Here is a 25,531-nt window from a genome sequence, read left to right on the forward strand (position 1 = left end):
AATAAACTAAACATAGTTCCTGTTCTCAAGAAGCTCACAGTTCACTGAATAAAAAAGACTGTGTGCCAAAAATGTAATACAATCCAGTAAGCTGAATAATTAAAATATATTAAAGAGTTATTCTATGTTTTACAGAAGCATAGAAGTGGGGACTTAAATCCAACCCTTTTGTGGGTGCGGAACATTTCAGGGGAAGGCGACCACGGTGGTGATGTTAGCTCAGGAAGAGCTTCTTAGAGGAAGTGGTACCCAAATTTGGCCATAAAGAATGAGTAGAGGAGGTACAGGAGGGGATGAAAGTGTGTGAAGTCTTGGCAGTTGTCAAAGTAATAGGACAAAGCCCCACACAGCATGTCCAGACATGGGAATTGCTAGGCTTACCAAATTTCCATCCATTTCCAGCACTTCAGCTTCAGATTTAGATTATTGTGTGGCCTAGGAACTAAAGCCAGTTAGTAGCTTCCCAGGCAAACTTTCTTTCTCTGTATTGTCTTCTGTTCTAAGCTTACAAGCAACCGCTACATTCCTGAAATATGCTTTTGATGTTCAGATGCTCTACTGTTTACTGTGAACATATGGTGGTTTCTAGCTAATTTTTCTAAAATGAATTGTGCACTTAAAATATTTATGATAATGAGTGTTATATTAAGATGTGATACTGGCAGAATGTCTTTATTTCCTAAAAGTTTTCTCCCATATGATTTATTATGTGTGAGAACACTCAAGTTTGTCAAAGTCGATTTCTTGTCAGTGAGACTAATGTAAAGCCATGTGTCATGGCTAGTATACTTGCTCAAGTAAAATAAAAATCACTTATTTGGGCCATATAATTTTATTCAGTGGCTTAAATGGAATACCAAGTATTATTTTATGTTTATTCTGGTTTTTTAATGATTTATACTATATTAAATTTTGATTAAAATCACTATCATGTTAACAGCAACTATCATTTGTTTATACTTTACAGTTTAGGAAATGCTACCCCATGCAAAGTATATGCTTAATAATAATATTAATTTCAATACCTACTGTGCCTTTGTAAATATGGACCTGAAATGCTTTTAACGGTGACTTTCTAATAACCTAAAAAATGGAATGGGAATAATGTGGACTTCTGCATTACCAAAATGTCTGCAGACAGCACACTTTAAGGTGTGATTGTTACCTGCCAAAACATGTTTATTTATTCTCCACAAAAACTTGCTAACCTCAAAAAATTTCTCCTTGCTTTCAACATACCTTTTTACTTTAGGCCCAGTTATAGCTTCCCCTTCCCCCCACTTCTCTGAATACTAAATGAATCAGATACATACTTTTTGAACTTTCAAGTTGATTCTTTTCAAATATTCTCCATATTCTTCCTTTTGATGTCTCTGGTTCCCTATCTTGGGGGTAGGGGGAGCATGGTTGTGCATGCACCTGCATGATCATGTTCAGCAATTGAAATAACTTCCATCATAAACACTCTAGGTGTTTGCCTGCAAGCATATTCTGATGCAAAGCCTCAGCCTGCACCATACCCTTCCTCCTGAGTCTGCTTACAGGTTGGTTTGGAGAACCAAATAAAAGTTGTTTGCAATACTTTAATGAAAATAAGAGTTATCCTATCTCTAGGAAGAGCCCAATATGGATACAATATACCAAAAAAGGGTGACTTTATAAAGGGAAGACTATTCTGCCCATAATGACATGGTAGAATGATGACAGATGGAATATTTGTTCCTAACCAATGCCATACTATTGGTATGAAAAGAAAAAAAAAATCAAGTAGTAATTTGGTTGTTTCCTTAGAAGTGTGTAGGTAACCTTTAATGTTTATCTAAAAACCACTATTTAGCCCTGGCTGGATAGCTCAGTTGGTTAGAATGTTGTCTCAAAATGCCAAGGTTGCAGGTTTGATCCCTGGTTGGGGCAAATACAAGAATCAATCAATGGTCTATGGCCATACCACCCTGAACGTGCTTGATTTAGTCTGATCTTGGAAGAATCAACCAATGAATGCATGGGAAAAACAAACTGATGTTTCTCTCTCTGTCTCACCCTCTCCCTTCTTCTCTGTCTAAAGTCAACCAGTAAATTTGTTTAAAAATAAATAAAATAAAAATAAAAACCACTGTTTAGCTGTAACCTTCCAAAAATGTTAAAAGTCACTGACGCTAATTTTAGCCACCTTTATATTTTTGTGGAAATAAGATAAAAAATAATATATACAAGTGCAAAGAGAACCTTTTAATGGGAAGAAAATCACGCTGGCTGGTTGGCTCAGTGGCAGAGTGTCAGCCCAGCATGTGGATGTCACGGGCTCGATTCCCGGTCAGGGCACACAGGAGAAGCAACCATGTGCTTCTCCACCTCTCCCTTCATTCTATATCTCTCTTCCCCTCTTGCAGCCATGGCTGGGTGGAGCAAGTTGTCCCCAGGAGCTAAGGATGGCTCCATGGCCTTGCCTCAGGTGCTAAAATAGGTCGGTTGCCAAGTAAAGGAGCAACAGCCCCAGATGGGCAGAACATTGTCCCACAGGGGTCTTGCCAGGTGGATCCTGGTCAGGGCACATGTGAGAATCTGCTTCTCTGCCTCCCTGCTTCTCACTTAAGAAAAAAAGAAAAGAAAAGAAAAGAAAAAAAGAAAAGAAAAGAAAAGAAAAGAACAACAATAGATGATCTTATTCTAGAAGAGTAGGTAACCTGACAAGCAAAGTACTGTCATACCACTGTTTTTCACGGCCAGACTCTCAGTGGCTCAGTTTTCTCCAGGCACTTATTGCAGTCTAAAATGATCTTGTTATCTATCTCTTCTGCTAGAATAAAATCTTCCTGAGCACTAGGGGCCTTTTCTGTTTAGTTCATCACTATTTCCCCAGAATTATGTGCAGAACACAGCACATAATGCTCACATGAGAAATACGGTTTGAATGATGGAATGAATGAATGAAATATGACTTCTGTCTAGGAATAGTCAGCCTTCACTCAAAAGTTTCTCCCTTGTTCTGTTCCAAACAAATAGGTATTTAACTGGATTTCCCCCGCTTCTGCTTCACTCGATGCTCAAAATAAAGAGCAAGAAATAGCTATGCAACCCTAAGGAAGTCATTTAACCTCAGGACAGTTTTTTTTTTAAAATCTGTTACATTAAGGGATGGGACTGGATGGTTGCTAAGGTACCTTCTTTCTCTACAGTCTCAATATTCTATAAATGCCTCTTTATATATAAAATGCCTCTTTCAATTCCCAGAGTTTCAGAGTAGTCATCTATAGCACCAACGTGTAAATTTTATGTCTTAGCCCTGTGATGTAAGTTCCAGCTTGGCAATGTGTTATGGCCACAACAGGAAAAACCTGAGACAATTGTGGCCACTGATCTTACCATGTAAGGAGTGTGGCTTTGTGACCAAAATAGAGAAGACGATAAGCTCTTAGCCCCACCACTTGTCATTGAGCAGCTGGCTCTACCCGCCCATTCATATCTCTACAGCATTCCTCCATTCAAGACACACTTGTTCGGAGCTGCCAATCTCTGGGTCTGCAAGTGCCCACCAGGTTCACTTGAAATATAATACTTCAAAATTCTCTTCATTAAGCCCCCCAAAAAAAGGTTAAAAAGTATACAGTAGATTAATAATACTAAAGAAAGAACTACATTAAAGTAGGAAGATTCTCCCAAAGAAATCAAACCCAACCCCTCACTCACGCAGGCCCATCACAAGCTCCTGGAAGGAGCCCCATGAGTGCAGACTAGGAGAAGAACCCAGTCTCTGCCAGGCTGCTCTAGGAAGGAGACAGACACATTAGAAAAACATTGTCCCTGCAGGCACGTGGGCTGGTGGTCCATCCCCCTCCAGGCTGCTGGGTGCCTCTGTGCTGTGTTCAGTGGAACAATTCTATTCAATCGCCTTGGCCCTCAACAAGCCCAATCTTGTGCTCTCTTTCTACCATATTGTGTCATCACCCTCTTCATGTTAGAAAAATAGTTATGTTATCATTTATGGAAATGCTATTGCTTACTCCTGAGGTTCTTAGCATTAGGGGTTTTCTGGTCTAATCCAGATCATTTAGAAGCTCCTTGAGAAAACTCCCTGAAGGCTGAGAGCCAGGTGAGCCCATCCTAACTTGAACCCCATGGCTCAGTAAAAGCCACAAGACCATGGCAAGCTGAGCAGCTGTTCAATTCACTCCCATCTGCTGTGGGTAGTTGGTACGTTTTCTGAAAGAGGCTCAGCCTCCCTTGGCTACCAATATTTCAAGTTACCATAAAGCCTCTTAGAGAAAGATAGAGTTTTCATTCATTCTCAATTTTTCCCTCAGGGGGAGATGCTCTTTTCTGCCATCATAACTGACCAAGGTCCTGACATGCTTATTCTGACACCACCTGCAAAATGCTCCAGTGGTTTAAATGACCGTTAACATTATCAGAATAAGTGTGCTCCTTCTAAGAGGACTCTGGGTATGATACAAGATGAAACTTATTGAGCCGCTGATGTGTGCCTCTTACCCCAATTTAGTCATCACAGCACTGTGAAGAAGGCATTCTTATCCCCACTGTATTTTTAGGGGAGTTAGGGACAGAGAGCTGAAGTAACTTACCGGGGTCATATAATTAAGTGGCAGTGCTAACATTCAAACTCTGGAATCTGTTTTTTTAAGCACATGTTATATTGCCTTTAGAGTATTGACTTAAAAATTAGAGCATGCTGATTAAAGAGATTCTTATTATGATCCTACTTCCAGTTTGTAACTGCACAGACAATGTCTCAAAGCTGTTCGGGTAAAGTCACTGTTTTGGAAATGAAAGGATTTGTTGTTCTCATTGCAAAGTCATTGGAGAATTTTATTAAAGTTGTCATTTTTCAGATATTGCAAATGCTCAAGATCAAATAATATTTATTATTGAATCTGTAGCTGTTTCCCCTAGACAGGCATCCATACAAAACAGGATTATTTCTAGCCTGCCTGCCCCACTGAGTCAAGAGGGCCAATATTAATAGTCTGCTCTCTTGGGGTCCAGTGACATTGGATAAGTGCCATTTACAACGACTATAAAAAGGAGGTAATGTTTTCTAAGGATGAAGAATGAAAATCAAGCACATTTTTCTGGAAGCAGAGAGTTCCCAAAACAGTACACTTCTCTACTCCCACCGGAAGTTCCTCTCCTCAGTCCCAGCCTGTCCTAGAACATCTCCGGGCCTGAAAAGGCAAGGGTAGCCCCAGACCATTCTGGGCTCAGCTAGAACCCAGAAGGCCCTCCACTGTCTTTAAGCCAAAACTCTGGGAATGCCCCAGCTGAGTTACATCAGCCAGAATGGCTAGGACTAAAGGCTCCTTCATCTACCATCAGACCACAGCAACAAAGAAATAGGCCGCTCCCCTTCTGACACAGTTTATGTTACCCTTTTGTGTGTACAGTCCTTCTCAATGCTATCACATCACCACTGTGAACTCACACCAACTGGATGCATTATTTTAAAGGATAACAAGGAGTCCACAGTGTGATTTCCCCTAAGCTCAGCAGCTCTCCAGGGCCAGTCCTGGGCCAGGTGCCTACCAAGCCAGCCCTGCAGGGCATTGCATGATTAGGGACAAAATTAGACATGTGCAGGGAGCAGACACTGGACCAAAGGGCAGGTGTCAGGCCTGTCTTTGGGATAGGTGAAGTAATTAGGGAAGGATAGAGCCCACCTCAGGGGCTACTCTATTTCCATCCCTCAGGGGTTCCTCACCAATCAGAAGAGAGAATTCTTTAACAACAGCTCCCCACCCCCTGGTCTGCAGCCACCACAGGCTTCTCAGAAAACATTTCCAGGCAGGTGGTGAGCGGAGCCAGAAAGGAAAACAACTCCAGGCAGAACAGGCGACACAGGAGCTCTGTGATTCTGACCCCAGGTATAGAATTCACCTGCTTAGCAAGGTAGGACCATTTCACCCTGAGTCAAGGACCCAGTGGGCTTCACTGGCTGACTTCCAGGCTGGCAGGAAGTGGGCCTCGGGTGCTTTGCCCCCTGCTAAGGCCCTACCTCTACAGGAGGGCACCTTAGTGATTACAGGTGTGCACAATGTGGCCATTTTGTGGCAGCATCTCTGTCCTCAGAGCCTCTTAGAATGCTGGACATTGGTGTCAAGTAGGAATCATAAAATCAGAGACCTCCATGGGGCTCTGAGCCAATCCGTGCATTTCCAGATGAGCCACCTAAACTGATTTGAAAGAACTGCGCTTATCTGAGCCATATTCATTCACTTCTTATTTACTTTATTGTTTGTTAAAAATGTCAGGCTCACTTTAGAAAAACATGGAATGAAGGAAAATATACTGCTCACAAAAATTAGGGGATATTTTATCGTTTCATATTCACTTTGAAATATCCCCTAATTTTTGTGAGCAGTATATAAGGAAGTCATTAAAAAGTGCCTGTGCTCCCACTATTCACTGCTCTTAACCTTTGATTTCTGGAGTTCCCCTCCCCCTGTGGATGTATATTACGATTCCTGCCCATTTATAGTCTCATCTTCAAGCCTCATACACAACAATTACACCTCCTCCTCTAGTAACCTGTGAAAGTAATTATGAAAGAGCATTATGTTTGATGAATATTTATATCAGTAATTGCAGAGCTAGTGATCCCGATGGTCGCTGCCAGGAAGCTCTCCCTGACATCTGCACTAAATCCCTTCTGCTGACTAAACTCCAAACCTGTTCCTTCTGGTCTCGTTCTCAGTGGAAGAAGAAACAGCTGTTTCCTATGGCACCCCTGAGCCTGCAGGAACAAAGCCGGTTGTCAGATCTCCCCGTGCCCTCCTGGTGTCCTCTGACACTGGCCAGATGGAGCCAAGTTATTTGCACTTGCTCAAGGCCAACAGTGACTCACAGGACTTTTCTCCTGTATATTCTCCAGCCTCAACTTGCCTGACAGAAAGCATGTCCCACCCAAAAGGTCTCTGAAGACCCAACCAGAGCCGAGTATAGAGATTACCTCACTGGCCGTAAGCAACACACTCCTATTTATACACTCAAGACTCAATGTGGCACCACACTGGAGTGCTGATTCATGTCTTAATGGTTTGAGTTGTATTTGGCCTTTACTGTAAATAAGTAAAAATAGAAAAGTTTATATTGTCCATGTTGCAATCTCTTTGGGCTTTTCACCAGGAGAAAACTTTTCTTCTATGAAAGAATCCCAGATTTATCACAAATTTTTATAGGAATATGAGTATGGAGAAGAGAGGAGACTGACTTTAATGATGTGTGAATCTAAAATGAGATGATTATGGCCAATGTCTTGAAGTCATCATCTAGGAACTGGCCTTTGGCTTTTGATAGAATGTGCCTTTAGAAAAAAGAAGAAGAGGGCATTTATCAGGCCTCCACCATCTCAGGCACTGTTCTAAGCATTTTGTTTATGCTTATTTAGTTCCTCACAGTAGCTATACAGTAGGTCCTATGATTGTCCCATGTTTACAGAAGAGAACTTGAAAGATTGAATATACACGTGACTGGAATGTAAAAGCAGAGTGCTTAGTTTTAAAAAAAAAAGTAATAAGCAGAATGAGAACCACAACACAGTGCTATTTATAAAATTAAAAGTCATGCATATAGAGGCTCTGGCTGGGTAACTCAGTTGGTTACAGCATCATCCCAATACACCATGGTTGTGGGTTCAATCCCCAGTCAGGGCACATACAGGAATCAACCAATGAGTGCATAAATAAGTGGAACAATAAATTGATGTTTCTCTCTCTCTCTTCCTTCCTTCCTCTCTCTCTCTCAAATCAATAATTTTTAAAAAGACATGCATTTAAAATAGTACACATTTTTATAAGACTACAGGTGAATGGAACATCAAACATGTTCAAGTGGTTATTTACAGGGAAGAGAGCAGGAGTAGGAAATGGGGATAAAAGGAAATAGATACCAAGAGGGGCCTTGCCCCCAGACACGGAGACAATAGCCATGAACTGAGCAGTGCAGTGCCTCGGCTCTCTGCACGCCAAGTCTAACTGAAACACAAAGTACCCTAAAGCTTTGAGCACAGAGGGAGGGATAAATGGCTCCAGGGTACAGATGTCTTACACCTGCCTTTCAGTAACATGGCTTTACTAGTCTGTGCATCTTTAAGTCTTGAAAAGGTATCTTCTACAGAGCTAAACCTTTTTAGGTTTCAGCATTTAGTCTTCAGCAATTACATAATTTATAGCTGACCTTGAGAAAAAGTGGACTCCCCATGTTTTTTACACACCAAACTCAGGTGTGAGCCAAACAGCCTCCATTCAACCATTTGTTCATCAAGTTTTCACTGAGTGTTAATTATGTGCTAGGTAGAGGGCAGACAGAGGAACAAACCAGAACTCGGGCCTCTCTGAGCTCCCAGTTCCTAACCCATTCTCTAACCATGGTCAGGCAGACAGCTCTCCTCCTGCTGACCCTGTGCAGGAAACTGTCAAGAGCGTACATACATCTCAGGCCTGCACACAAATTCCCAAAGCACTAACTAGCATTTCTTAAGACCATTTAGACTCCTACAAGGAAACTGTGCTATAAAGGCAGACAATACTCATTTTCATTAAGTGGAATTTTTTTTCTTGTAACTAATTTTTCAAAATGGGTTGATCAAGAAAAAAACAACAGGGGGTGGGGGGAGGGAAGGGACACAAAGAAAACCAGATAGAAGGTGACGGAATTCAATTTGACTTTGGGTGAGGGGTATGCAGCATAATCAAATGTCAAAATAATCTGGAGATGTTTTCTCTCAACATATGTACCCTGATTTATCAATGTCACTGCATTAAATTTAATAATAAAAAAAGGGGAGAAATGTAAAAAGAAAAAGGTAATAAACAGAAAACTCATTAAAAAAAACACCACGTAACAAAACCCCAGTAAGCATGGTGAAATCTGCCTGTTGCTCATTCACCTTCCTGTACCAGGAGGTGAATGTTTCAGCGACATACCAGGAAGGAGGTCGTTCTATAAGGAGAGATGAAAAGTTGAAATGAGGATTTCTGGTGTGGCACTGAGGAAGGCGCACACCCAGGAGTTCGGGCTTGGTTTCCACTCCTGTGGAGTGTTGACTTACCTCGATGGTTTTACAGGTGTCCTCCAGCTGGCTGATCACTCCCTGGACTCGGTCGTTGCTTCCCACGAGCACAGCAATGCCATCGCTTAGCTCAGACTAGGGAAGAGAAAAGAGGGGCACAAGATCTTAGGGGTTTCCTAGTTAGCACTGGGGGTTAATCATAGTGTTGTCCTCTTGGGTTCTTAATGTAGGATCCATAAAACCCTACGGAGTAGTAACAGCAAAGCCCAGGAGGTCTGTGAGCTTCCTAATGTTGTAAATAAAATTCTATATAGATGAGTGTAGAAATGCACTTGTGTGGGAAGAAGTTTCACATTTTTTATCAAATTCTTAACAGATTGTGATCCTGCTAAAAACATTAAGAATGCTGAAGTATAGGCCATAGATAGAGAATAGCATATTAAGCTAAAGAATTCCAAGTATTGCTTATAAATTGAATGGAATCCAATATGTGACATCAGGGACCCAAAATAAATTATTTGTGAGTGCAGCTGAGGGTCAGTTTTACAAGGGATATATGTATGGTAAATACTCATTCACTTATTCATTTATTCAACATATACTCGTTACGCACCTTCTATGTGCTAAGTGTACACAGATTCATGTACTAGACTAAGTCACTACTACCTTGAAACTACTAACATTCAACTGGTTCTAGGGGAAATTCCTCTCAGACTTTTAACCTGAAGAGATTCCACAGTTTGTACTTACTCTCTTCCCAAGGTTGGCCTAACAAACACCAGAGAACACAAAATGGGGACTTAAAAGAGACCTACATGCCTGGTCCAACTCAGTCTTTAACTTCTCTATGATGTTGGGTGACAAGTGTAATCTCATTTTCTCACACATTAAGTGGTAAGAGCAGTGGATGTAAAACAGTTTAATGCTGCAGAACCCTTTCTTCAAATGGAAGAAAGAGGTGAGAGTGAAGCTGCTTTGGCCACACAGGAGTGAGGTAGAAGTCCTGCCATCTGTCCTTCTGTCCATCCCACATGAGTCTCCAGGGCTCTGAGGGGAGAAGTGTGAAGCTGGTCCTATTCAGTTCTAGCATACTAAGATTTGGGGGTGGGGTGGGGGTGGAAGAAAAGGGGGAATAAATCATAAGTGGGTTGAAAAGTAAATGTTATAGGGGTCTCAGTCGTTAGTACTTTCGCAGTTAGTACTTGCTGGTAGGAACTGGTGTTACCCAAAATTTTGGCTTCTAAATGTGATGCCAACTCTGATCCTCACAGGAAAGCACTGATCAAAGGTGGAGTCTGTGATTCTAGCAGGAAGAAGCAGAGATGTGGAGCTGCTCACATTTTAGGTGCTCAGACTGGCTGCACCTATCTGGACACATGATTCTATGTTTATTTGGATCAAATGGGTAAGTTCCTACTTGCCCACGGGTGAAACGATATTGGCAGGTTAGTGATAAGCCTGGGGAAATGCCACATGTGGTCAGAATGAGGGGACTGAGCCGGAGGCCCTGGGGTGGGGACACTCAGAGGAGGCCTCTCATCAACAGGCTGAGGGAGAAAAGCTAGGAGGCGGGTTTCACCTTGCCAGCAAAGCAATGTAGTCAAGCTGTTCTTTAACAAAATGTCAATCATTATCTCCAACCCACTAGGAGTGGGTGAGACAAGGTGGCTGGCTAGGGGGTGGGGTCAAAAGGAATCTTTTGTTGGTGAAGAAAGAAAAATATTCCGTGACAGGAGTAAAATGTTATTCTTTTCTTATCTGTAGTCTGAACTTCAAATAATGCTTGAGCAGCTTGAGCTCAGAATCCCCAACTCATCTTTAGCAACCTCCATAAGGGCACAAAAACAGCAACCATTCCCCTTAGACCCCCTTCTTGACCCTCCACATGCCCCCCTCTCTGCCCCCCCAGAGAACCAAACGTGTGGCCATGTGCACGCAGCATCCCTTCTTGCTGGCCCCTCCGCCCTTCTAGTCTCAAGGCCCTGTGTCCCTGTGTTGTTCGGGTGTCTTCCTTTGGTAGCAGGGAGCCAATCACAAGGGCACTGGGACGTGGCTGCGGAGGAGGAGCCGGAGGCACTCTGTTACCTTTTGCCTCTGGAACACGTGAGTGAGGGGAGCCACCTGGCAGTCCTTGTGTGCCCCAAAGATCTTGCACAGAGAGCAGGTGGGCACCTCGCAGTTCAGACAGTAGATATTGATGCGCTCCTCTTCATGCTCCTCGCACCTGGGCTGGTCGGACTTCTTTTCTGGTCTGGGAGGAGGTAGCAGACAAATGTGTCAGCTCTCATTGGGGCAGAGCCCAGACAAGTGATCAGCATTGCAAACCCCAGCTAGCTTCTGTACTCAACAGTAACCCCTCTGGAGGGCACCCACGGTCAGTTTCCCTACAAGTTTAGCAGTAATGGGCTGACAAATTTCTAACAACCAGCCTGGGTGAGTTGAGGTGGGGTGATGAAGACTCTGATCCATAGAATTTGCCAATCTCCTTGGTGTGAGTAAACCCAGTGTGGCTGATTTCAAGTTGTTGAAGGTTAGAAAACCATCTGTGCAACTCCTGAAGACTAACACTGGGCTCCCAAGTTAGGAACGTGCTCCAGCACTGTCTCCACAGCCGACTAGCTTCTCAAAAGAACTCCTGCCATTAACCCAGAATATTAAAAGTAAATAACTCCCTGAGGACTTGGCAGTGGTTAAGAGTGGCTAGTATAAGCTCAGTGAATGTGCACCATTATACTTAATAGGCAATAAGAAAAATGCAAAATGCTGTCCTAGGACATGGTATACCTTGAAGTGCAAACCTCAGAGATAATTCCCAAGTTTTAGTTTTCCCAACAGGTGAGCACCAACCAAAATTTTTCTGAGCTACAGCAGGTCATAATGAAGTACTGGATTTGTATGTGCTAGCGAGACAATGAGCAGGCAATAAAGAATTGAAGCCATGAGTGGGGGGAGGGGACAAGGCTTCACTACTTAAGGACAGCCTGTTAGCTGTAGAATCCCCCGTAGCAGCTCAAGTTCACAGCATATGAGAGCACCCTATACATTCCCCTAACCATCAGCATGGCTTCAGTGTTATGTTCAAGATCGAAATTACACCACATTGTTGCTCTAGGCTCCCTCTAGAGCAGGGGTCTCAAACTCGCGGCCCGCCGAACAATTTTGTGCGGCCTGCAGACTGTTTTCAACTGCAGTGAGAAAAGTGTTGCTTAACAGTTGCCTTTTGTAGACCTAGTGTGGCCCACCTAACGGCTGTGATCTTGCTCTGCGGCCCACATGCTGAGTTGAGTTTGAGACCCCTGCCTAGAGAGTGTGATGGGTGGTGTGGATGCAGTCTACTCATACAAAAATCTGTAATTTTTATGCCTTATCTAAATGCTGAGGCTAATAGTTTTCAGAGGTAGTTGAAAATTTTAAATACAAATCCAAAACTTTGCCTCTTATTCCCAAACACATGGTTTTTTAGAAGCATCTCAGATTTGGGACTGATTTTCTTTTAGTTTATTCAAGACCTACTTTTTATTTATTTATTTACTTTTATTAAGTGAGAGGCGGGGAGGCAGAGAAACAGACTCCCACATGCGCCCTGACCAGGATCCACGTGGCAAGCCCCTTTCTGGGCAATGCTCTGCCCATCTGGGGTCACTGCTCTGTTGTTTGGCAACTGAGCTATTTTAGCACCTGAGGTAAGGCCATGGGGCCATCCTCAGCATTTGGGGCCAACTTGCTTGAACCAATAGAGCCATGGCTGCAGGAGAAGAGAGAGAGAGAGAAGGGGTATGGGGAAGTGTGGAGAAGCAGATGGTCACTTCTCCTATGTGCCCTGACCAGGAATTGAACCCAGGACTTCCACACATTGGACTGATGCTCTACCACTGGGCCAATTGCCAGGGACAAGATCTACTTTTTAAAAACTGCCGGTTTTTATGGACCATGAAATCAATTTAGGGGATTATGACCAGCATTGTTAAAATAAAATAGAATAGTCAATACTGTGAACTAGATGTAATAAGAATAAGTATTGATATGTGAAACTTTTGTTTCATTTATACATATACATGTATGTACATATGTATGTATATACATATCAATGTAGACCTGAAACAATAGTATATATTTCATGTATATCTATATATCTATATCCATCCATGTATGTAATGGTTGCTAGATTACAAAGCAAAATGTACTTTCTACTGTCAGACATGAATTAAAATGTTCGAAAACCACTAATATTGATGTGTGGTACAATGTAGCCGCAGACCTGAACTCGGAGAAAGGCAGTGAATACACTGATTTAATCTATAAGTCACAAAGTTGAAGTTGAGTGCTTGAGACTAGAAGAAGCCCTGGGTCTGGTAAGGAAATTGTAGGGACTGCCAGATAAAGATTTCAGAATCTGATTTTTATAAAAAATTATTTGTCCTGGTCTCATAGCAGTATGTTTTCCCTGAAGTCTGTGACCTCCTGACTGATTTCTGCCATATGCCTGGAAGCTAACTGAGGAAAATAAACTCCACAACTAAGAAATTTATCTCCCCTCCCAGGTGTGTCTGTTCCTCTACTAGCATGTGAGTTCTGTGAGGGCCTGGCCATGGTCTGTCTTCCTTTTTGCTGGATACCCAGTGCCCAGAACAATGTCTTGCGTTAGAGTGGGTGCTCAGTAAATATTTTTTGAATAAATGAATGAGAATTGAAAGAGAATTTGCCAGATTAATGGATACATACTCTAACATCGAGCCACTCATCTGGAATATGGGAAAAGCTGGGGCTTGTTGACACTCGTGAGCAGCAGAGAGACCAAACAATAGCCTAGAGACTCCATTGATAAATGACAAAGCCCTCTGGGGTATGTAGAGACGGGGAGTTGTGGTTTGGCCTTTGTAGGTCTAAGGCTTCTCCACCTCTAAAACTTTTCCTCTCATGTGTTTCCACCTCATAATAAATGTCAAGAAAGTGTCTGGAGCACACTTACTGGAAAGTGGCACAGGCAATGCTACTGCGGCTCATCTCTCAGAGCCGTTTCCTGAGGGCACCTGCACCCCTGGTGCCGTTCTGGTGTCAACAGCTCTGGTCACAGACTGTGTTACAGGACTTGATATATTCAGGATATGCAAGCACGGAAGATGTGGAAATAGCCATGGACTCTATGTTTGGTTTTTGATTGTAATTATTTATTTTTCATAATGCAATACAGAGTGAGAACTATTTCCCTTGTTCCATATGAGATTGTTCTTCTTTAGGTGACAACATGGGCTTAGAGGCATTCCTCACTTGTAAATGAGTATTTAAGAAAATCTTTAGACAAGTTAAGAAGTGTAACAGACTCGGGATGAACGTGGCATGTAGAATAAAGATGTAAATACCCTATCATGACCTGAGTGTGGCTGAGCTCACAGTTGTGGTTCAGGGCTCAGTGCCAAATGCTGGCCTTAGCCATTCAGTGCAGGCTTGACTCAGGGAGTCTGTAGGCTGTGCTTTTTGGCCTCTGAGGTTGCTGGGGCCAACCTAGAGTTCCTGAAGGGTAGGCATCTGGTCTTAAAGAAGCATTTCAGGCAGCATCTTTAGAGTCAAATAAACTAATCTTAAAGCTTAATTCCAGCTCAGCTTCCTCATGCGGTGGCTGTGTGGCCTTGGGCAAGTTACTTAGCCTCTTTCAGGCTCAGATTTTACTCATATCTAAAAATTTGGCTAAAGGTCTTCTAATTAAATATGGCAGAATTTAAATAAACACATGCATTTATTTATTTATGTTTCCTGTTGAAATCTCACTAGAATAAGAAGCCTTGTAGTTCTGTTTGAATGTTTAAAAGTATATATATGAATTACTGTGAATAAAATATTAAAACCTTTTAATAAGGAAATAGAAATAATAGTCACCACCTCACAGGTTCATTGTGAGGATTCAAGAATAACACATGATTCACTTGTAAAGCACCCTGAACAGCAGTTGACCCATACACAGCACATACTATACAGTTTTATTTACTGTATTTTAAAGTTAATTATTATGTTCATTATTAGTATCAGTGAAATTAGTTCCTTCTCTTGTCATTCCCCTCAAACTATGGTTAGTTCAGCACCATGCATAATTCTAGATAAAAAAGCCAAGTTTTGTCCAGACCTACAATCTCTAGGCTTTCTGTAGGTCAGAGTTCACCAGTTCCTTCCCTTTCTGCCCCCAACCCCAATGACCCGGGTCAGTGCTGGGTTCATCTCACTCTGCATGTCCCATGCTATCCAGGGCTACCTAATATACCCCAAGGCCCAGGGTTCCGGGCTGGTAAACTTGCCAGCCTCTAGGAGACTCCTGGGTTTATGCCCAAACATCTGCTTCATCCCTTTGTGCATCCTGTGGCTTTGCCACCAAGTAAAAATGTCCCAGAAGCATGTCTCAAGTTCAAGAAACAGCAGCGCAGGGATAATTTGATAATCACAAGCTTCATTGTTGGACATTTGGGCCATTGCTTTTATACAATTTATTCACCTGGGCACTATTTTTGGCACGTGCAGCACACAGACTTTATAGTTAACTAGTGTATCTTGTGGTTTTACTAATGCTACAGTTTTAACATCTCCTCTTCTCTTTATTTCCTACTGTTATTTCACATGTTTTAAGCTCTCACTATAGCAAGTAGCAAAATAGAAAATCATTGCAATAACTTACACATAGGAAGGCTTATGATGTTGCTGAATCAGTTGTTATATAAACTCTCTTAATACCTGGTTGATTACTATAATTGGCTGGATAATTTTTTTAAGAGACAGTATGTATTTTACATTTTAAAGTAATGAAATACAATGAAATCCAAGCAACAGCAACAATAGTACTTTCTTTCTACCAAGAGACTTTGGGTGCAAGGGAGCTAGTCGACTCCGTATCCCTGCACTATGTCATCAGCAATCATCTTTCTTCGCTAGTTCCATCTATATCCTGGCACTCAGAGTTTTGAGTCATAAGCAGAAACTAATAGCCACAGCGATTACAATAATTACATGTTAGATTTATAAAACAGCTTTCCTTCTAGGAGTGCAAGGCTCTCAGAGCCCTGCAGATGTCCCATAACACATGTCTTCTAGTAAGAATCACAATGAGGTCATTTCTAGATGGTCTCAATATTGCTTTCAAGCTTTGTGGACCCATTTGACCACCGTGCAGATGAAAAGGGGCTCTTCACACCATGCCTTCTAAGAATGAACTCTCACAGTGTTGTCTCTAGGAAAGGAACTCTATAGCCAATGAGATTTGATGAGGGAAAAGCCCCCCTTTCATTAAATAATTGGATGTATATACTCCATGATAATCAAGCAACAGGGAAATGCTAATAGTTCAGCCCTAGGGATAGAAAAACACAACCTGAACTTCCATCTTATTTTTCTCCCATGTCTCTAAACTTGAAGTTGCTAAAGGCCAGTACTATGCCTTGCTTTGAAACTTCCAGAGTCAATACCATGTTGTGTTAGAGAATTTTGTTCTTATTGTTATCATCTATGTTATTTTAAGGTGAGACTTAACTAGGAATGGACTATTTTGGAAAATGTCTTTTCTGTAATTTCTTTAACTTTCTGCTGTGTAAAATCTGGAGCTACAAAGGACTCGTGAAGTACAGAAATGTCTATACTGTATGTAATACAAGGCATGGGGTAGGGCAGCATTACCCCCCTTCCAACATCACCATCTGGACTGGATTAGTGTTGAGTTACTTCATTCTTAAATTGATACAAAAGCATGGTCACCAGCACCCTTTTCTCCTCCCATGAGCAACTCTCACTTCCACCAGAAAAGACTGACTTGGAAAAAAATTTGCTGTAAAACAATTAGCCTGTGATGGGTAAACAAGCATTCAGGGTAGTGACCCACTACAACAACCAAACAAATAAAAAACAAGCTTTAAATGGGTTTGGTACATAGAAGAGCTGTACCTGGTGGACTCTTGCTTGTAGATGTCAATGATATTTTCCACCAGCAGGTTCCTCTGAAGTCCATAGATCCCATGTCTGTCCAAAACCACTTCGTGCCTACAGGATGGGCAGCGGAATCGGCCCCCTGATGCCATGGTGGTGCCTCCTCTTGTGGGCAAGTACGGGTTAGAGGCCTGTTCTTGCCAAGCAAGAAAAGAGGAATTGAGTAATGCCATGGGGAACTTCTCTGAGGCTTCTCTTCACTCTCTGTTACTACAAACATCAACTTCTACTTTAAGCTTGCCATCAGATAATCCCTCAGGGCCTTCTCAGCAAGTGGTCCTAAAGCTCAGGGCTAGTGCTCATCCACAGTAAACTGCAATCTACCATTTCCGGCATGTGGTGGTTTTCCATCCAATGTTTTCATAACCAAAAGGTCCAGCCAGAAACTCCAACATTAATGTCTCGGATAGTAATTCATTTACAAGTTTGCAACAGATTCCATTTTTAAAAAAAAAACAAACATGGTTCTTAGTATTGAAATAAAATTAGATTTTGGAGTAAGAGGAGGCTGACAGCAAAGTACAAAGCAAATCATTAATTTTTTTTTTTCTTGAAAATGAATGCAGCCTTTTCAAGTTTTCTAAAAGAATTCACCTCCGAGTTAAGCACTTGATTCAGAGGAATCTTTCCCGCCCCTGCATTCCACACAAACCTACCTGGAAGATATCACTGGCGCATTTCCTACACAGGTTGTGCTGACAGGGGAGAATGACCACGGGCTTCGTGAACATCTCTAAGCAGATGGGACAGATGAGCTGTTTCTCCAGGTTGTCCATAGTCTGCTGCTCTTTGGAAAAGGACTTATAATTCAAGGATGCGCTCATCTCCTGGCCGTCCCCGTGTGCACCGCCGGGAAGGGTGCTCCGAACGGGCTCTGCAAGGGTTTCCTGGAGATAATTCCAAGGATTGTGTGATCAAGTGCCCTTCATGTTTCTTTCCGTGGAGGACATTGTTTCAGGCCCACCTTTGGAGCGGAAGCTGGAGCTGTTTTTAGCAGTTGGGGTCACGTGACAGAAGGCTGACTTGTCCATATAAGCCAGTGACAGGAAGATGGATTCTGACAGGTGACAGAGAACAGGAGCCAACATTCCTGCCCCAGGGAGTGAAAAGAGTGGGTGGGAAGGAGGATTACAAACCCCATTTAGAAGGGGTTGTGAGGAGAAGGCGGTGGAAGCCGACTGTTGTCAACAACAAATGCTAATGCACACACTGCAGAGTCACCGAGCTTTGTCCTCTGCAAGTCTTCAGTGAGCGTGTGGTGACGGTTTCTCCAGAACCAGGGAGAACGCTGCCCAAGCCGGAGTCTAAGTGCCTCGAGAGTTTAGAAAGTGACTTGCACGATCACATCATCATAGATGATACTAAACAAAACATGTCTTGAAAATCATTATCCCGGCTTCACAAGGGCAATCATCTATAAAGAGCTGCTCAATGTTAAATATTTCATCTTTACAAGGGTTGTGGTATGGAAAGCATTCCAACTTAAAAACTGATTTCTAACTTTTTCACTATAAAAGTGTTCACAAAGTAAAAAAAAAAAATCAAATAGATGATTCACTTATTTTTAAAAAGCTGTTTAATAAAACTCTAGTGTGCTCTTTTCTATTTTATATTGCTTTCCCTCTTCCTTAACCTTCTTTCATCCTGTACAGCCCTCCCACTCCTACAGATAGCCAAAAATACAAAGAAAATTGGTCAATCTTTAAAAGGTTAAATTAGTTTGCAGCAACTACCAGTAATGAGGTAGTAACTAGCACATGGGGTAGCAGACCCATTATTTCATTTTGACATATAATGGGTGACAGCTGCCATTGCCGACTAAAGCAAAAATGAAGTCTTGCTTTCACACCTGCTTCTTGTCTGGTCTGAAACACGGGCATCCCTTGCATTTGCCTTGTCCTCTACGTTGATTTTTTAAATGACAGTTTCCCTTGTAGTTTCTGATATTCTTAGTCTGCCCTAGAGTTATAAATATCAATTCTAATGTTTGCCAGGCATTTTGTGAAACAGCTGTTTCATTAATATATATTTCTTCAACGTTTTTAAATCAGATTAAAAATGAAAAAGAAATCCATGCCTATTTTTATGTGATGAATTTGTAGCTTCGTTTCTCCTTGATTTTAAAAACCTCAAACAATGAAGACATTTTGTTAACATATCCCTGGTGTGTACTTAATTACCAGTAGAGACTAGGTGGGTATGACTGGTTATGTGTAATCTTAGTGCTATGTGTACTGAGAGCTCATTGAGAATCTAAAAAGCTCCATTAACCAATAATAAGTTATATATATTCATAAACATTTCAAGGATCTTTGGAGAATTTGGTTATTCTTTTCAATATCTATTTAGCAACTACAGTGAAGAAGGGAATTGATGAAATCTTTTTACTGTGTTAAATCGGTTCAGTTAGCCTGGGCAGTTAATTGTGTTTATCATTGCATGGGCTATTAAGATCTGAGCACAATATGAAAGTTTCTACTGCAAAAGACCATGCAACCCAAAGAGAAGCTCTTCAGCTAATGATGTACATTGTAGCAGAGGCTATCCTTGTAAAAGGAATTCATTCTTTCAAAAAACATTTATTGCCTGACCAGGCGGTGGCGCAGTGGATAGAGTGTCGGACTGGGATGAGGAGGACCCAGGTTCGAGACCTCGAGGTCATCAGCTTGAGTGCAGGCTCATTTGTTTGAGCAAAGCTCACAGCTTGGACCCAAGGTCGCTGGCTCAAGCAAGGGTTTACTCGGTCTGCTGTAGCCCTACTGTCAAGGCACATATGAGAAAGCAATCAATGAACTAAGGTGTCGCAACAAAAAACTAACAATTGATGCTTCTCATCTCTCTCTGCTCCTCTCTGTCTGTCCCCTATCTATCTCTGTCTCTGTAAAAAACAAAAACAAACAAACAGAAAAACCCATTTATTGTTTATCTTGCGCTTCCATTGTGCTGGGCTCTGGGGATTGAAAGAAAAACTAGACACAGGTCGTGGTCCTCTAGGAGCTCAGTCTAAATGGAGATAAGACATATACAGAACCACAGGACAAAACATGTTATAAAGAGCTTCCGAATTTCAGAGCTGGAGGCATTAGGAGAGTTTCATGGGAGGGTAGCATCTGAATTGATCCCCTAAGGAACTTAGGTGGGTCAGAGGCACACTGGGAGTACTCACTGTGTGTGGTGCTTTGGGCTGGAGTGCAGAGCGTAGTGGTGACTCATTGACCGGGCTAAAGAGTTTTTATCACTTAATAAATTAGGCAACAGGAAGTTGTTAAAAGTTTTTTACAGGGATGTTTCTGTGAAAGCTTAATTTCACAGTGGTGGTGGGGACAGATAAGAGTGACGGTAACCTGGCTAAAGATCAGATGGGAGGTTGTTGCCAATAGCCAAGAGGAGAGGTCACAAAGCCCTGGCACCAGGCGATGGCAGTGAGGAAAGAAAAGAGGAAATGGACTCCGGGTCAATTATGAAAGTAGAACTCACAGAGATGATTCAGGTGCCCTGAATCTGAGCAACGATCCATGATGTGGCGAGAGGCTGCCCATGAGTCAGGTGGCAGGCCTTTTCAGCACCACTGTCACCTCGCTTTGTGATCTCGGGAACTGACCTCACCTAGCTGGATATCGGCCCTTTGATCTGTAACTGAGTGTAGTTCATAACCTAATCCAGCAGCATTTGAAGGGGGAAAAAGCCCTCTGAAACAGTATTAATTTTGATATTAAGTATTCCCAATTTGATTGATGTAGAGTGAATACCTATCCTCTACACTCTTTTCTTCTCAGTTCCTTCCTGCACTCTGCCTTTTACTTTTTCTTAGACTTGATCCTGGAAGCTACACAAGAAACTACCGAGAATCCCATAGGAATATGAGCAAAGTTGATGGGTAATAATTTCCTTCTCCTCATCTGTTTTTCTCCATTCCTCCACCCTCTGCACCTCTCAAAGACCAGCAATCTGTAGGGTGAGCATGTGAGTTGTAGGGTGACATGGGAGTAGCCCTCTGCTCTAGGGAGGGACCAGAAAATGTTAGTTCACTCCCACATCGTTCACACAGTCTGAGAGGCAGGTAAAATTCGGGAACGGAATCAGAACTGAAGTCAGCTTTGAGTCGCTGGATTTGGGAGTGGACCTGGGCACCCACAGAGACATGAAAACCAGCTTGGTCTTCTGAAGGTACATATTCTGGACTCCACTGGAGTGATGCCTGACTTCCTCTCCTTTTCTTACCCTACCCCACCCCACATTAGGACAGGACTAGGAAAGGGGGTTGAAACCCACTGGGGCAATTAGTTGGAATCTCTGATTGCCCCTCATGCCTGAGTTCCACCGGATTGGGGCAGGGGTATGTTTAGACATTTAAAAGCTAAAGCAGAATCACCACTGCCCTCACCGCCTCCCACAGTTTCCAGATCCCCCAGCTAAGTCTGAGGAAGTAAGATGGGACCTGTGTAATTCATCAAACAAAACAGAAGACTTACACGGTCATATAGAACTAAAGGGAAGTAAAAAATAGATACAGTTTGAAGCAAAGCAGTGAGGCAGAGAGAGTGCGGCCCTGGTAGGGGAACAAACAAGAATTTCCTTACAATAAGGACCCGACTCATGACATCTAGAAAATACCTCACATTTTCCTTCTATGTTGTCAACCTTTTCTATTTATTTTGCAATAGGCATTTTGGATATGTGATTTTCAAATTTTTACTGAAAAAAAATTGCAAAATCTAAAATTAAACAGAAATGAACTACCTTGAAGAGTACTTAGCAGAAGCCAACACCATGGCATTTCTTTCATTAGATAGTTAGCCAACTTCTGGCTGAAAGCTTTTATCATCTCGATAGTTACTCCTTTTCCATATCAGTTGTTCATAAGTTCTACTTCGTCATAGATATCTCTGAGGAAATGTTTGAAAACTAATATATTGTACTTTCCTCAGAACATTCCTTGATGTAATTCACTGGCCAAAAATAAAAAGTGAGTACCAATAAGTAGCAAATATGTTAGCCAAGGTCCTCCTAGTGGCCGTGTCTGAACTTCCTTGGCTCCAGGCCCTCCTTGACTCCAGCCACAGCATACACAATTCTCAGCCCTCCTCTGCGCTGATTCTTCTGAATTCACTCTGGCCTTCTGTAATCAATCTCTCATGTGTCACTCCTTATTTAAATGCCTTTCAACACATAATCAATATTTTTTAAAATGTGCTATCTGTAGATAGAGATAGCTTTACTTCTTTCTTTCCAATCGAGAGGTCTTCCACCTCATTTTTCTTGCCTTATTGCACTTGCTAGAAACCCCAGAATGCACATCCTTGCTTTGTTCCCGATCTTACAAGAAAAGCATTCATGCTATTAAGTATAATGTTAGCTGTATGTTTTTCATTGATGCCTTTTATCAGTTTGAAGAAGTTCCCTTCCTTTCCAAGTTTGCTGACAGTTTTAAAAATCAAGAGTGGATATTGAATTTTGTCAAATACTGAAATGATCATGTGGGTTTTCTTTAGTCTGTTTACTGTGATATATTAACATTAATTTTGGAATGTTGAACCACTCTTATATTCTTGGAATAAATCTGTTGGTCATGCATTCCATTCCACACCCAAGTTGCTGATCCTGAGACCTTATTTGAGATCTTACTCATCTGCGCTAAATATGTGCTCTCCTCCTGGTTTTTGGATGCATTCCTTCCTATTCTTTTGACTTATTATCCATTTCTTCTTATAATCATTTATAGTTTCACTGCCAGCTTCTCCTGTTAGCCAGCTAAAATATCCATAATCCCAAAATTTGGGACATACCATCTGATAAAAGGGTTCTTTTTCCTACTTGGTACTGTTTTCCCCAAAATGATGAGGGTATTTTTTAAGCGAATCACTATACATTCCATTGAAAGACTTTATTGAAGTAAAATGAGATAAAAATAAAGACTGTTAAAAAAAAAAGGCAGATATACCAATAAAATACAGCAGGTTGTACACATTAGTAAAAAAAAAACTACAAGTTGCCTAGAACCTGAAATGGTCATTAGATAAAAGAATGATTATTTATTAATTGTAATCCTCAAAAAAGAAAATATCTCTACCTTTATCTAGAAGATTTATGTTTTGTTTAGAATTGCAGTAGAGTTTCAACAGTTTTTATTGTTTTGTTTTGTTTTGTTTTTGTGGCTGTATTCTAGAAAATTAGGATAGGGAGAACTTATCCCCCGAAAAGCCTTTGTGTGTGTTTGCTCAATCTCTGAATCTTGCAGTGAATGTATGTGTGTTTTTGTTTTGTCTTTGTTTAACAAAATAGACTACGCTCATGGAAAGCCCAATGTATAACATTCTTCCAGTTAATTCCCTTAGTGCTGATCTCTCTTTAACTCTCCACAGTTATTTCCCAGAAGAAAAATGGCATTAGAACTCTCCTGCATCAGCAAGCCCTGTGTCCAGGGCCTTTCTCCATTTGGTTACCTCTCGGCAGGTACGCATCGCCTTATGCTCAGATTTGCCCAGAGCCAGGCACTCCACCGTATGCAGCCGACTAGTCTCTCCCACCGCTCATTATAAATTGAAACTAGTCAGCTCACTTTCCTAAGTTCCCTGTTTCCTGTTAGTTTCGATTTTGCATTTGTCAGCTATTCTAACCGTGGACAGCTTAGTTCTGAATAGATCCTTGGAAGTGTAACCATCAATCAGAAATCACTAAGTAATTGAAATGGCAAGATGTGACTGCAATCTGTCACCATTTTAGGACAGAAAGAAAACCAATCACGTGAACTTTCCCAAAGTAAGTGGGTCTAAACTTATAAAACTTGAAGTATGAATTGTCAGCACCCATATCTCTTGTCTGGGAGTTTTATAGAGCGGTAATTTCAAAATTGCCGGACCCCTCACCGTGGCTGGTTTTCAGCAACATTTGGAGTTGCTCGAGAATCGAAAGAGAAAGACCACACGCGGCTAGAGGGGGAAAAAAAACTGGAGGATGCGGGCATCGATCCCGCTACCTCTCGCATGCTAAGCGAGCGCTCTACCATTTGAGCTAATCCCCCGCCACTGGGCCAGGCTCCTTATCTCTTCCCCTAGAGAGAGGTCAGCGCACAGTGACGGTGACAAATGTTCCTGGACACAGCTCTCATTTTGTTAAGGAAGCCCAACGCACCAAAATATAAGAATCTCTCCTTCGAGCCGGAATCGAACCAGCGACCTAAGGATAACAGCGGACTTGCGCCTACAGTCCTCCGCTCTACCAACTGAGCTATCGAAGGGAACAGAAAGACACCCTTTTGACTCTTCTTCATAACGCTTAGACATTTCTTAGTTTCATGTTCTTTCTGCTGCGTTTTCTTCCTGATTCCCAGGTTCCTTGAGCACAAGATATTCCCCCCACCGACTTCCCACCTGCTCCTGGCAGCCGCAGCTCTGCGGCGCTGGCCCTGCCGGGGCTCCGTGGAGAGAGTCCGAGGCCCCGGGAGCGGCAGCGTGGCCGCGCCGGCTTTCTCTGCGTGGCTCAGGGGCTCGGAGACGCCAAGGACCATTTAGCAACAAGCCGCCGGCGGAGTGCAGATTCACTGCCGTGCTGGGAACTTGGACGACACTGCCCGCTTCCGGGATTCGCAAAACACTTCACACGGGAGATGCGGCCCTGGGCCAAAAGTGGAGCGAAAGTGCTAAAACTCCCAACTCTGCTTTGGAATATAATGTGTATTAGAGGAGCGTAATCATGGAAAAAATTAAAAGGGGGGGAGCGGGAAATTTTTTTAAAAAGCACATTTGTCTCCTTCGAGCCGGAATCGAACCAGCGACCTAAGGATGACTTGTGATGTAGGAATCAACTACAGTCCTCCGCTCTACCAGCTGAGCTATCGAAGGGACGGGCAGGAAGTGTTTGCCCCTTGAGATTCAACACAAAGCCACAGACATAGATTTGAGCATGCGTAATCCAGGGAGCGGTCCGCGCCTGCGTCGTTTTACGCTCGTAGAAAAATCTTCTGGCTCTGCTCCGGGGAGCCAGTAACCCGGGTTAGGGCCTCAACTCCGCTGTCCGAGAAGTGCGGTTCCAACACTCAGGGACTCCGACGCCACTCCCGCGTGCCTGTCGCACTTTTCCTTTACTGTACAGGGTGAGCGGTAAAATCTCACTGCTCTATGGTCTGCACAGCCCCCTCCCTGCCTCCATGTGGCGGGCCAGTAGCCCAATGGATAATGCGTCCGATCAGAAGGTTGTAGGTTCGACTCCGGCCTGGCTCGGCTTTTTGTCACCTCTGGTTTTAAAACCACAGATTATTAACATAACCACCACCTTGCCCCACCCTCTAAAAGTCGCTACTTACGCTGGGTTCTCCAAACCACAAATCCTGGAGCAATTTACAGCACTTTCGAGCTGGCAGAACCACGCCTCACGAACGCGCGCCCTCAGCGATGCCGCGCCGTCGAACTTTGGAGACGTTGAGGGTCCTGGAGCCCTAACCCGATACCGAGGCCCGCCGCGCCGGGTCGCCCTGCGGGGCCCTGGAGGGCAGAGGGCCGTTCTCGTGGGTCCAGGTAAGAAGCTGCAAGGTGAGGCCCACAGCTGGCGGGA

The 25,531-nt window shown here is 42.7% G+C and overlaps 1 protein-coding gene and 2 non-coding genes across 13 annotated transcripts in view; all 3 read right to left on the reverse strand.

Annotated features, from left to right (window-relative positions):
- Positions 1-25,531, reverse strand: part of TRIM55 (tripartite motif containing 55) — a 53,130-nt gene that overhangs the window by 22,922 nt on the left and 4,677 nt on the right. For 2 of the 11 annotated variants that reach the window (XM_066378958.1, XM_066378949.1), the window contains exons 1-4: positions 17,638-18,043; positions 16,940-17,112; positions 11,108-11,273; positions 9,062-9,157 (exon numbers count right to left, since the gene is read on the reverse strand). In XM_066378958.1, coding sequence (XP_066235055.1) covers positions 9,062-9,157; positions 11,108-11,273; positions 16,940-17,112; positions 17,638-17,805 — 603 coding nt within the window. In that variant the 5' untranslated portion in view covers positions 17,806-18,043. Of the gene's footprint in view, positions 1-9,061; positions 9,158-11,107; positions 11,274-16,939; positions 17,113-17,637; positions 18,044-20,147; positions 20,165-25,283; positions 25,397-25,531 lie in introns of those variants that run through there. The other 9 variants (XM_066378951.1, XM_066378952.1, XM_066378946.1 and 6 more) reach the window with 8 other exon arrangements.
- Positions 24,130-24,218, reverse strand: TRNAY-GUA (transfer RNA tyrosine (anticodon GUA)). Its single transcript is given in 2 exon segments — positions 24,130-24,165; positions 24,182-24,218. It is a non-coding gene; the product is annotated as a tRNA-Tyr (tRNA).
- TRNAY-GUA (transfer RNA tyrosine (anticodon GUA)) lies at positions 24,729-24,822 on the reverse strand. The gene is made up of 2 exons: positions 24,786-24,822; positions 24,729-24,764 (listed from the first exon to the last, which is right to left on the reverse strand). It is a non-coding gene; the product is annotated as a tRNA-Tyr (tRNA).

The sequence above is a fragment of the Saccopteryx leptura genome, chromosome 3 (assembly GCF_036850995.1).
Source record: "Saccopteryx leptura isolate mSacLep1 chromosome 3, mSacLep1_pri_phased_curated, whole genome shotgun sequence".
NCBI classification, from domain to species: Eukaryota; Metazoa; Chordata; class Mammalia; order Chiroptera; family Emballonuridae; genus Saccopteryx; species Saccopteryx leptura.